This window comes from Aythya fuligula, chromosome 2, assembly GCF_009819795.1.
Source record: "Aythya fuligula isolate bAytFul2 chromosome 2, bAytFul2.pri, whole genome shotgun sequence".
Lineage (NCBI taxonomy): Eukaryota > Metazoa > Chordata > Aves > Anseriformes > Anatidae > Aythya > Aythya fuligula.
The window spans coordinates 4,086,826-4,100,813 of record NC_045560.1 but is presented as its reverse complement, the minus strand read 5'-3'; the positions used below and the strand labels follow the sequence as shown (position 1 = coordinate 4,100,813).

The window sequence follows — 13,988 nt, the reverse complement described above, 5'->3', positions numbered from 1 at the left end:
TTTGTTTGCTTTTTAACACTTTATCTTTCCAGTGGTGCCTGAACAAAAGTAGGCAGTTTTCTAGTCAAGGATATTATTTACCATAAAAAGTAGAAACAACCATAGTTTTCTTGCAAGAATGAGTTAACTTTTTTTTTTTTTTTTTTTTAATATATATATTTCCACTGAAAAAAAATACCCTTTTAGTGTTTTCAGAAAGGAAAACAAATCCAGATTTCTGGATTTTTACTGTTTTGTTTTAATTTGTATTTTACATGCATTTTTTAAACATTAAAGAAATCTCTGAAATAGAAATGAAACACTCCCATTCCCAAGTTTTTGTTTGTGTCTTTGTTTGTTTATTTGGTTTTAGATTATTTTTTTCTCAGGAAAGAAATGAAATATTCCCGTGAATAATGCAAAACTGTCCTCTCCTGATGTGCTTTGTTTGAATAAATAAAGCAAAAATCACTTATTTACAAAATAACAGATAAAATGCAATATATTCAACTTATTTACAGCAAAACCACATGGGAATACAAAGAATACAATAATGCCATTACAGCTTAACATCTGCCACTCTGCAATCATTGCATAATTATGGTAGCTTTAGACATTGAAGCTGATGTCACTGGTTTTATTTTATACAATGTTTTATTGCTAATGTAACAAAATGCAATACAAGAAGTTTGAGCAATATTGATTTGAAACAGCATCATTATTTTCTTTCATCAGTTTTACTTTTACATTCCCATCAAGCCAAACCTGTACTCTGACTGAGAAAGCTGTTTCTAGAGCTCTCAATTAATGTAATGAATTGCACTGTTTGGTTCATGAGTGTTATCAGGAAATAAAATCTCAGTGGAGAAGTGGTCTTTGCTGGGTAGTGAATAAGTCTAGACTAATAATGATAACAACATCTTGTCTTCTGCAGGCACCCCAACAATTTGTGTCACTGTCTGGGCAGTGCTGAGACTTCACTTTGATGATACTGGGTAGGTATCACTGTGTGGAAAAACATTTCACATGCCTTTGGCATGATGACAAAGGTGAAATGGAAATCTAGTGATCGGAGGACACAGTTAATTTCTCCTTCCACTTCCAATGCTGCTTTGAATATGCAAACAGGTTAGGCCAAATGGTTCTTGTTCAGCTGCATAAATAAAGCCAGAGAGACAATGTTTATGTCTGTATTCCACTGGTGAAATTATGGAAGGCCATGTAGACATCTGTAAATTTGCAGCTGACCCAGTGACTCTCCATTCCTGTTCAGTTAAGCCAGCGGAGTTCAGGATATGCTTTATCTCATCTTAAAAGAGTGATCAAATGTATTGCACTTATGATACCCTGCTCCTCTCCAACTGATTATGAAGAAAGACAAAGTTGATAAGCTCAGCTGTAGAAATTATTGTGGATGTCTCTGATAAAATGAATGAAATTTGCACAAGGAGTCGCTGAGCTTCAGATTACCAAGGTAATTATGAGTTTAGCTCCCCCCTTGAGGTTTTTCCACAAATCTAGTTTGGTAGATGAGTAGGAGTGAGAAAAAGACTCTCATTTAGTCTTCTGTGTGAACATAAAATAAAATTTAGGAAATTGAATAATTTAAGAAAGAATTCAAGAGGGTAGATTCCACCCAAATAGTATCCTTTGGTGGAGAAAAACCTACAAAGATCCTGTATCCTTTGCTAAAGACCTGAAGGAAAGGATGCTTCCAGACTCCCAGAGATGGTCCTGTACATCCACATAGTCAGAAGACTGACTGGTATGACAGAGAAACAGGCGTAGCTTGTAGGAATGGATATATGATTTTTTTATTTTATTTTTTCCTGAAAAATATGTTTCAAGATGATTGAGTGGTAGGAAAACTGCTGGAGAATGAAGGATTTTGAGAAAAAATTTGAAAATCCAGCAGTGGTCCTTTGAAAACCTAAATCTGAGTGAAAGATGTTACTCTGTGCCCAAATCTGATTCCCAAGGTATTTAGGGTCATATTTTAAGTTCTCCTTATATTATGGTTACCTGGAACTAAACTAGTACAAGACTTGCCGCTCTGTCATGTTTTCTTCATCCTTGTTCTTTCTTGCTCTTTTTGGAAAGCACATAAAGCCCTTCTTCCACTGGGGAAGCCAGTGCTTTGACCCAATGTTCTATTTTGACATTAAGACAAATTAAATCATTTATTTCCATGCAAAACAAGCCAGAAACCCCTGTTGTGCCATTATTATGATTACAACAGAGGTCTTAAATGCATTAATTTCTAGGAGCCCAAACAGTCCTTGTGTTTTTTGGGGAAGAGAGATATTTCAAAGAAGGAAAAGAAAAAAAAAAAAAAAAAAAAGAAAAGAAATAAGAAAGAAAGAAAAAAAGCACGTTTTCCTCTCTTTTAGTTGCAGAAGCTATTTAGCATGCAACACATTTAGGCAGATTCTAGCTGAGCGTCTCAGTGGTTACTTTTTAAAAATCAGCAAGCATTGTTCTGGGGATGGGGGAGAAGCCAGTATGAGCTTGAAAACATTGCAGGAATTACTGAACTAGGGAAACCACACTGACAAAGGCATGGACTAAAATACAGACTCTGAGTCTGAGTTTCCTCCTGCTTGCTCCTTATAAAACTGGCAGAGCTCCCTTGACTTCAATTCCTGATTCACATCATTGTAAGTGACAGGTTTGTGGAGATAAATGCAACTGTCTGTTTATCCAGAGCTGTGCTACTGAATTAAATGGAGTTATACCAGATGTACACCAGAGATGTAACAGAGATCAGATTTTGGCCTTTTCAAATGGAAACCACATCCCTCCCCCATCTCACTGGCTCCCTTCCCATCATCCATCCTGAAAAAGAGTTCTGTATGCCTGATCTCAACCATAGCAATGTATTTGTAATGAAATTAGGGAGCCTGTTTACGTGGTACAGCTCGTTGGCTGATACTACAAACTGTTCTGTGGTGCACTGCTTTTTTTCTTTCTAATGATACTCATCTGAGGAGATGATGCTTGTTTGTGGTTTTTTTTGTTTGTTTGTTTGTTTGTTTTTATCACATCTATCCTATAGATGTCATGTAGACTGAATCAAAAAAGTACTTAATAAAACCCTTGTACAAGCTTGATCTGGTTCACTGTTAACATTTCAGGAAAAGACATTGACAACTTAGCTTACCATATAGACTTTCTGCAGAAGCAGAAGAGTAGATCTAAGAAGAAAAGGCATTTCTAAGGGAAGATGCATCACCCCAGAGTACACATTTAAAATCCATCAGTGGAGGAAAAAAAAAAAAAAAAAAAAAAAAAAAAAGAGGGGGAAAAAAAAGCCTCTGAGAGCCTATTTGTCTCAGCTGGAATCTGAGATAATTATCTGGGCTTTAAATGTTTTCAGTACAGATGACTGAACAAAGAACAGGTAGATTCCATCCTCTGTAATTTCATATTTTTACCTAGACAAATTGGCATATATTAATGCCTAATTATATGGCTAGAATAATAATACTAGAATTTGACCAGATTTTTCCAGTGTTTGGCAAAGGAAAAATATGTGCTTTTGTGTAAAATTGATATCTCATCTCTAAATTTTCTTTCTTCTCCCCTGCTCTGCCACATGCATACTTATTGTTGCTTTTACAGTAAATCTAGAAAAATATTGCATTTGTAAGTTCAACTGAAATTTCTAAGCCAGATGTCAATCAGCTGCTTGCCACACCCACTTGGATGATGGAATTTTAGCTCTGCCTCCTCACTCTTAAACATGTCTATAGCTTCTGTACACAATAGGTTTTCACTTTTCCCCCAGATGCTACCAGAGTACTGTTTAAGTGACATAGAAATTGTATGAAGCTCTCATAAGATCAACCATGTTTTACCCCTGTATGCTCTTCCAAATTGTTACTTGTCATCTGAAAAATGTACCATGACAACCACTGCTGGGACTTTTGGCTGTTGTCCCAGTGGGAGGGAAACCATCCTCCTCTGAACTGCAGGTACGAAGACATTTTTCTGTGTTTTCATGGTTTTTTTTAGAAGGTAAGCAGGAGGGGAAGAAAGCAGACACAAATAAAATATGTTTATTAACTGACAATCAAATTTTGTAATAAATTAATGTAGTGTGGTGGTGTTGTGGCAGGGCAAAAAAAAAAAAAAAAAGGCATTTTCCATTATTATCATTCCTCTAGCTTTAAAAATAAATGTTAAAGTTTAAAACCCATATGGGTCCTGCAATTAATTTGCTCTACAAAGGAATGTCCAAATGAACCTATATGGAAAAATCTTCAGTGTAATCCTTCTGTGATCTGGAGGAAGATTTTAAGTGCTGAGGTAGAAATGCCACTTGATTTATGATCATTCACTCCTGACAGCTTAAAAAAGGAGATGACCCCAACTGTTGCCCACAACTTGAAACTTCTCAGATGAATCATTGCTCCTTGGTAGGACTGACAACTCATTGACTGGAAAATCATTCCTGTGTGTGAATATAGCTGGTCCCTGCTACATTGTTGTGTCCAAGATATGTGTCAAAATCCTCTTGTCACAGTCAGGATCCAAAATTCCTATCTGCTAACCCTGGACCTTTCTTTCCTGTTAATTTTGTACTTCTGCCTTTTTACCCCTTCTACAGAGATGTTGGCCAAAATGGACAGTTTTACAATTGTACTTTGTGGACACAGGAACATGCATAGAAGTATTTTCTAGAATGTCTAAACTATTTAGTAGAAGGTACTATTGAAATCACAGTATATGTATAGGTTTGTCCTAGTTTCAGTTGAGTTGGCTAAAATCTGTAAAAGAAAGCTTTAACAGGAATAGACTAAGGAACTTTTGAAGCTCAATAAAGTAATTTAGCTACAAGACCAACATCCCACTCTCTGCCTCCTTAGAAATGTTTGTAAACATTAATTTCCTTGTTGTATCTTCATCTTTTTCTTTCCTTCTCTCTCCCTACCCCATTCTTTCATTACTAACTGCAGCTGTTGGGACATGAATGACAACACGGCCTTGTGGTGGGTGATCAAGGGTCCTGTGGTTGGATCAATCATGGTAAGTAACACTTGAAGGAGGCACTTCCTCAGCACTTCTGAGGGCAAATGACTGATGGAAATTTCTTCTAATGACTTCACTACATAGTGTTCAACTGTCAACAAGGTATCTAAGCTCTCTTTAGATGATGAAGGCCTTGGGTTTTACCCGAATGGTGCACAATACCTACATATAGACAACTGAGAGGCATTTGGTCTCTGGGTTCTGCCCCAGGGTTAACAGGAATTTTTAAACAGCTTTGAGCTCTTCAGTATAGTAAATGAGACTGAGCCTCTCTGCAATATGGTTAGTGGCACCTAAAAAGCAATTTGTCTTACTGCACATAGGTGTCTACATGCTAAGTTGCTCTCCATACTCCAGTGACAATATTGGCAAGGTCTCTGTTTACTGTTGTGTGAATTTAGACATCAAACTCACAGGTAGATACTTAGATATAGATGTCTTTATCATGTGGTGCCTCCCCTGTTAAGTGTTTGGACACCTCTCTCAAGTACAGTAACTTTCACACATGTTAAAGGTAATTCATCTAATAACGTAAGAGTTCTCCATCTACGTGTAGTTTTCACATCCAGATAGAATATGATTCTTAAAAAAAATAGATGCTGACAACTCTTTCAAAGAGAAAAAAAAAAAAAAAAGTAAGCAAGCAAAGAAACAAGCAAAACCTTAACTTTCGTATTTTCTTCTGGCCTATAGAGTAGGTCACAGCTAAATCTGAATTCAAAACATCAAAATAACCTGCTTTTGCTCTTCTCCAAAATTTTAAAACTCTACTTGTAATGACACAATTCTCTGGGAAAATAAATAAATAAATAAATAAATAAATAAATATTCAGGATGAGATAAAACTAAAAGTCATAAAGAACATAAAAGAAAAAATATATATATTTATTCATCTCATCTTGGGACAGTTCAGCCAAAGTGATAGAAAAAAGTGATAGGAAAGTGATAGAACTTGGGATTTTCAGGAAATGGCAGACACTAAATATTGTCTGAAATAAATGATGGTGGAAACTTCTAAGCTGAGAAATGCTTTAGTTCAGACAACGGAAATTAAGCATGATCAGTGGACAATGACAAATGTTTAAACCTTTGTGTTTATACTTGTCTTACCTCATTCTTCTGATAAACTACATTCTTCCTTAACTTCAGTGCTGCCAGGGGGATATTTTTGTCTGGAAAAAGGGGCAATATGCCTTTTGTAAACTTAGCTAATGACCCTATAAAACTTTTAGAGTGCAGTTTGGAGAAGAATAATACAATGGAGCCAGCAAGTCATTGTGAAAGTCTCATCTTATATTTGAAAAAATATATCACAGTCATCATAATTTCCTCTCTTTTCCCCCCAGATAAATTTTGTGCTTTTTATTGGCATAATTGTGATACTTGTGCAGAAACTCCAGTCACCTGATATTGGAGGCAATGAATCCAGCATTTACTTGTAAGTACAAATAAAGCAGTAATCAATTCAGATTTCTAATATACACATAGGAAAAAAAAAAAAAAAAAAAAAAAAACTCATCTGAGTAAATTTGACTTTAAAAAAGTCACAAGATCTATTAAAAATGACTTGATTGATTTAGATTTTTTTGTATTATTATTTCAAAAGCCACTGAAGTACATTTTAATACTCTTTTTCATCTTTAAAGCACTTAGGAAATAAAATAAAAGAAAAAATAAAAAAAAAGAAAATATAAATGCTAGATAAAAAATAATAATAATAATAATAATAATAATAATTCTTATTTAAAGCTCAATTGTTTGTAAATTAACATATTGACCAAGCATAAATATTATTGTATTCATGAGAGAGTCTGCTGTGCTTCATAAGTTCCAGAGACGTGGTCCAAAGTTGACTGAGAGCAATGAGATTTGGTAAAAAGATTTCAGGATCTTTGGCTAAAGCTGCTTATGTTCATGATCATGTTTCTGGTAATTTTGAATTCAACCTAAGCAAAATAATTCACAACATACCTAGAATTGCTTAAAAATGCATAAGAAATCCAACTTTTAATCCGTTAGAGGTTTTAAAACTTTATCGTGCCTATTTTTATTAAAGCTTGCATCCCCTCCCCACCCACCTACCCCCCCTTTATTTACCGAGATCATTAGAAGATTGAGGTTGGTCATTTGAGACAGTCATTTCTATTTTGAGTGCATACAACCATATAAAATATTATATAATCATTGTGAATATGTAGCGAATGTAGCAGCACTTTTGGTGCTTGCTTGGCTTTGTAGTCCAAACACCACACACATTTGTTTTGCAGGTTTTTATGAATTCCAGCATTTTCTAGCACTCGTAAACTTATATAAGACTATTTCTTTGATTAGTTTGCTAGTGAAAAAATGCAAGTTATTCAAATAAATAAAAATTAAATATGTCAGGGTAAAGTAGGAGACCTTTATTTTGTAATACTTTTTTTGTTTGTTTGTTTTTTAATTATCTCCCTAAAGATCAGTTTCACCCAGAGTATAATGATATAATCCATTTAAAAAATGATTTTCAGGTAAAACTCTGACCCCCAGCTGCCTATTTTACTTTCCTTCTCGTCTTTATTCTTCTTTGTATTTTCATGAAGTGATAATATTTACATACTGAAAATACAGCCCTTGATGTTTGCTCTAAACTATGCCATAAACAATGAGCATAATCTCAGCCATAAACAATGTTTCAAATTCATTCTGCAGGTCAATATTTCTCTGGATTATAACTCATGAGAAATTATAGTGCATAAATTAACTGTCTCCCATGCATGGTTTGCCTACAGTTTGCATGAAGTCTTCCTTTGTATGTGCTTCTGGGAGGTCAGCCACTGAACCTTAGACTGTCATTGGTACCCAAGATGTGCAGAGCTAGTTCTGATTAAGACCTGCTAAGTGCATGTTTGACGTCTGCTGCACATCTCGCACATATGAAGCAAAGCATGCCACAGACTCTAAAGATTTGACTAGACTATAAAACATGTTTGTCATTTTTGACCAATATGGTGACTGGGTTTTACTGATATTTTTCCTATGTGTATAGTTAGCAAAAAAAAAAAAAAAAAAAAAAAAAAAAAAAAAGAAAACATCATTTTTTTCTGTTTCATTCGCTGCCATTATTTTTCATATTTCTTTGCAACTTTATAAATGGGTGTGTATAAATTGATCTTGCCTTTATGTATGTGTTATGAAGCGGAGTGTTGTTTATCCAAACAGATTCAACAACAGAAATGTCACACAGAAATGAAACTAATAAGTTTATGCAGATATACACCAGGCATACACTTTATTTTTGCACACATATCCTGTAAAAAGAGAGTCATTATAACAAAGGAAAAGGCTAGATCATAGTATGGTAATGTCACCATATTGAAATCTCTGCAGATTATGGCCCATATATAAGCATTCTTCATGTCTTATATTGCTACTTCATACTAGTGAATATTTAAAGCTCATTTCATTATCTCTGAAATATGCAAAATACAGATCAAATATTTCCAGTACTTTCCTAGTAGACTGATAAATCCCCAGGAAAGTGCATGCTAATAGCTATTTGTTTAAGCCTTATCTCTCCATGCCGATAGATTATTTTAAGAACCCCTTAGTTGCATTCAAACCTGTGAAGTGAAATATAAATGTTTCCCCATTTTCATTTTGAAAACACAGATATTATTTACATGATGAAAATAGCAAACAAATGAAACTTTTTAGAAAAGTTCTTTTTCCAGCAGTATTTGGCTGAACACTGTAGAATTCAACAGAATCACAATCTTTGTAATGGAAAAACAAAACAAGCAAAAATAAAACAACAAAAAAAAAAAGAAAGACAAAGTAGTTTGATTTCTCATTCAGTTCCCCACCAGGCCAAACTGTTCATCCAGATCTTTATTCCACAACATAATTAAATAATTAGTACATAGATCATATCAGCTACGGTTGAGGAAGTGTGCTCAGCCTGTTTATAAAGGTAATATCACTGAAGCAGTGATTAAGATTTACTCTGATATCAGCCTTCCACTCTTGGGAACAACATTTAAGCCAGGACTTCCATCACCATTAGCCGAGCATGGACAACCAAAGGCTCCAGAGAGCTCTTCACTGGATCCACCTCAGTGCAAAGTTGCAAAGGATCATTTAAACCTTCTGCAATTGTTTAATTCGCACCATCTGACCTTACACCAGTACAGATGAAAAATGCTGACACAATCCCTTGCTTTTCCTTCAATATGAGGGTAAATACTGCCACATCATGGTGATAACAAGAAATTTAAATCACAGTTTTGTAGTGTTTGTAGTGATTATGTACCTGTTAGACTACAATGAGGCATATGAGGAAATAGTTTTTTACACCACAATCTTCAGATGTTTCAGATTCAAAATTTATGTTGAAATTTGACCTCTGACTCCAGAGAAATTGCCTGTAAATAATCTGCCATCAGATTATGATCTAATGTGGAAAAGATTATAAGACTTTGTTTTGTCTACTATAGACCTGTGACTTGGGAACTCTGTTTAAAAAAAAAAAAAAAAAGACAAAAATAATAATTCATTTTTTGACTTCAGAGAGAAATTATTTTCTTCTTACATATATGGTATATGTTCAGGTTTGAGAGCTTTTAATGTTTATTTTCTGTTAGGAAAATCTGCATCCAGTTCAATTTTGTAGACACAGAGGTCATGATTCTGCAAATCACTTAAGCCTGTATTTAAATTTACAAGCCTTAGGGATGTGCTTAAATTCAAAGATTAATCATATATTATTACCACACTGCATTCATTATTAAAAATTCCCACTACTGAAGTTAGCTTCAAGCTATGACAGGAACACAACAGAAGATTGCACTACTGGGGAGCTAACGCTTAATTAACATAGTGTAGCCACTAGAGATTGCAAGACTTGCTTTTAAAAAAATAATAATTTGTATAATCTGCAGCACAATAATGAGAGCTTCACTCTCATAAAAAATTGCCTCTAAAAACCTTCCTTATGATTAATATATGTAATAGCCTTTTCCTTTAGGCTGACAAAAACTTGGAAACGTAGCTAACTCCTAATTATTTTCTAAAGTAGTCAAAGGCTTTAGTTATCATAAACTTCCATTTTATCAACTTGTATGTTCAATCATTCATTACCAGTCTCATGGCTAACTGATCTTTCATCATGCATTTAGTTCCCCTCAAAGCTGTTTGCATGCTGCTTACTTCATTTCAGACCGAATTGCTGAAAATGTGTCAGTTGCAAGAGAATAACTCTGTGCTTACTTCACTGGTATTTTTTTTTAGATAGAAACTCCTTCTTATGTTTGAAATGACTGGGGGTTAGATTCATCAAAAATATCTAAGCAGCTGAGGTAGGACTTAAAAAAAAGAAAATAAAAGCTACACTTTTTAATTTTGATTTTGATTTTAGGATTCCTTTTTATTTATTTTTCCCTAAGAATTTAAAGCAGCTTTCATACTTTCTCTCAGTAGTCAGATTTGTTTGTTTGTTTGTTTGTTTGTTTTGGTTTTTAACTTTTAAGTGTTAAGAGGGAGTAGCCTAAGTCATCTAAAAGGACATATCTTCACTGCTTGGACCATGTTCTGGTTTCAGTTAATCTGAAATCATTAATTCAGTTAATGTCAGTCCTGAATAATTCCAGCAAATTAAGTATCAAAAGAAAACAAGCCCAGTAATGCACATGCAATAGATTTTTTTTTTTTTTTCCTGAGTGAGAAGTTCTGAGATCCTTGGGTGCTAGCAAGTCAAAAAGTGACACAGATTGTATTCCTGGTACAATTAAGACAGCTATCTGCATAGTCCAAATATGTCTCTGGCCCGAGCTGGTAAATGAATTCCATAAAGAATTTTAGTTTATTGTGGTTATGGTCATGACATACTTAATCCTATAACAAAAATGTGTTTGTATCTGTGTATTCAATCGAGGTAGATCTTGCTTATTGTGCTTCCAAATAGAAGACACAGCCTGATTCTTACCAATATCCACTTGTGTAGTTTGCAAGTATTTTGAAGAGGTAGTAGTAAATTATTTAGGGACACTATTACATCATATGCTGAAAGTGAAGTAGCAGCACATCAGAAGTTCATAAATACAATATTAACATGCACTGGAAACATACCTAAGGACTAGAAACACTTATTCACAACCCTACTGAAGCTGGATCAACATAGTGTGTTGAGCCCATGCTGTATGGAAGGATTTTCATACATCAGTCCCTGAACTGGAGTTTTAAGAAACAGTTAATAAGTTATTCTGGAAAAGCTTCATTATTTGTCTTGGGAGAAATCCAGCCGATAGTGTGTAATTTGGTATGTCAGACTCTACTTTCAGACATCTGAGATTGAGTCAAGTAGTTGTAGAGAGAGTACATTCACCCATTATAAAAAACATATTCTTCTAGCAATGCCTGCACAAACTTAAATCCAGGCTACTATTTTCAGGATCAGTGTTGAAAGCTTCATTATAGACAGATCAACTAATGATATCACTACCATAAAACAGTACAGTAATTAAGTAGGTATGCATGGTGAAGATGCGTGCTGAAATAACCTTTAAAATTAAAAAGGCCCAAACATTTCCATCAAGTCTGCTTATTTATTCATTTTCAAGGATCAAAGCACATTTAACTGGGAAAAAAAAAACAAAACAAAACAAAACAAAACAAAACAAAACAAAAAAAAAATCTTATTTTTAATTGCTTATTTTTAATTTACTTTTTTTTATTTTTATTTTTATTTTTTGGTCATGAATAGTATAACCTGGGAGGGGGAAGCTTGTTTCTGCTTTTGCCTTAACAGATTCTTCATCATAATTTTTGTATCACAAGTTGAAAATTCAATGAAAAAGAAAATAAACCCCATAAATACCTAGCTAATTCAGGTCTATGTCATTCCTCCAATCAGCATCTTGCTGGAAAGAAAGGAGAAACATGGCATATATCATAGGTAGGTATGATTTTAAATATGGTGCAACCTAGAGGGTTAGGGCAGGAGAGGCAATGTTGTGACAGAAATGTTTTGGTAAACAACACTCCTCTGCAGTTCACCTACAAAGTCACCGGACACTCAGTGATTCATTCTGCTACTGCTTTGTCTTGCTGCAAGTGCTCCGACTGCTGGCATTAATAATTATTGACAGGGTCTTCATGGCAAGAAGTCTAATTTCTGACAGGAAAATGACAGACAGTAGATGAACGGTGTATTTTTTAGCATGGCACTTTAATTTCCTAATGCCAGGTTCTGTCAGTTGAGTGCTGGAATGCCCACTAACCCAACAAAGAAGGGAACTCATGTCCCTCTGCTAACCAATTTCTATCATAAGAAAATAAAATGGAAAACATAGACAAAGATAATTTGGTGTCAGTGCATGATCACCAAGAACCTAGTTCTCATTCCTAAGAAATACCAGGAAAGCAGATGTTTACTACTGTGATTCTTAAGACTAATTCTCTACTAATTTATTTAATATTCTAGAGAAAATGTTTGCATTCACAACTACTATACTTTCCATTGACATTTTCCAAGAAAAACAATTATCTGGGGGGTTGTTTTTTTGTTTTGTTTTGAGGAGTTGCCTTTGGTTTCATTTATTAGTTGTTGGGGGTTGGGGGTGGATAGGAGTGTTAATTTCTGCAAAATCTTTTCAGGTAGGGATGTGGAAAAAAAATGAGTACACTCCTTAGGAATATAAGATCATATAGGCTATGTACCATAATTAATAAGAATATAATTGCACAGGGATTAATTTATTTTCAGATAAAATAATTGAAGATCCTATTCTGCTTTGATTATTTATCTACAGATTTTCTCTGCTCTCAAGAAGTATAAAGCCAATCAGCAAAGCATATATAGTGTGTTTATAATGCTTCTGTGAGGTGTTATTTCTGTTGAACAGCTGAGTCTGATGCAAAAGTCTGAGGACTACTTAAAATCCCCCCAGATGCCTGTGGCAGGTAGAGGAGCTTGAACTTGGTCTTCTGTTTTAAAATCTGGCTTCTCAACCACAAGGCTGTCCTTTCATTCACTGTGCATCTTTTCCATTCTTATTGTGATGATGGGATCAGGCCTAAGTATGTCCACCTTGATAGAGGTTTTGTTATTCCATGGAGCACTTGCCTGAGGAAATTACTGCTACTATAAGAGCAAATTACTATTTCTGAAAGGAATTCCATCCACTTCCAATGATTTGCAAACATTTTCTGGATGTTTAACAGGCTCTGATTTTGAAATCATTGATAACAAAACTTGTTTATTGTGGTTGCAAGAACCTCTGTGATTAATACAATGTTTAAAAGTGCTCTGCTTCTGCAATTTCAAGTTCTTAGGAGGTGGTTAGAGTGGAAGTCCATTGTGTCTTGGCCTGCATAGGTGATACCTGTATACTGGAAGTTGATGACCATTTTATTTTGAAATAATAATGAAAAATATGAAGACTCTCTCTTTAAACACTATTTGTGCACATTGCTGTAAGGTATTTTCAAGGGTAAGTTTATTGTTTCAGTGATTATACAGACAGAGGAAATGATACACTCCTGATTTCTGTGGTTCATGAATTAGCTATTTTGAAATCTGTTTAACTCAAGTAAGTTTCTTGCTTAACAGTTCTCTAACAATGTCTCAGAATTCCCAAATGATTCTATCACGCTCTGTGGCTGTCTCAGAGATTGAAATTCTCTGTCCACAGACTGTCCTAAATGTGCAAACAGACTTTTTTACCTTACCTGTTACAAGAGCAAGACACGAACTAGAAAAGAGTGTGTTTGCATTAAAAGAGAGGCCACTTCTTTAGAAAGATTAAGGAGAGATGTTCCGATCAGTGAGAGTGAGGACAATATTGTGTTAAATTCAAGAGTGTGGTTCTCTTGATAGAAATGTTTCTTCTTTATTTTTAGGAAGAAACGGTAGTATAAAGCTTGATGTTCTCTCAACAGTTCCATCAAAGGCTGAATTAACACTAAGCCCTGTTGCCAAGATTATTTAAGTGGAAAAAAAAAAA

General features: G+C 34.6%; 1 protein-coding gene across 5 annotated transcripts in view; it reads left to right on the top strand.

Annotated features, from left to right (window-relative positions):
- Window positions 1-13,988, top strand: part of ADCYAP1R1 (ADCYAP receptor type I) — a 138,534-nt gene that overhangs the window by 109,480 nt on the left and 15,066 nt on the right. For all 5 annotated transcript variants that reach the window (XM_032182860.1, XM_032182859.1, XM_032182857.1 and 2 more), the window contains exons 12-14: window positions 914-974; window positions 4,938-5,007; window positions 6,357-6,448. In XM_032182860.1, coding sequence (XP_032038751.1) covers window positions 914-974; window positions 4,938-5,007; window positions 6,357-6,448 — 223 coding nt within the window. The remainder of the gene's footprint in view (window positions 1-913; window positions 975-4,937; window positions 5,008-6,356; window positions 6,449-13,988) is intronic.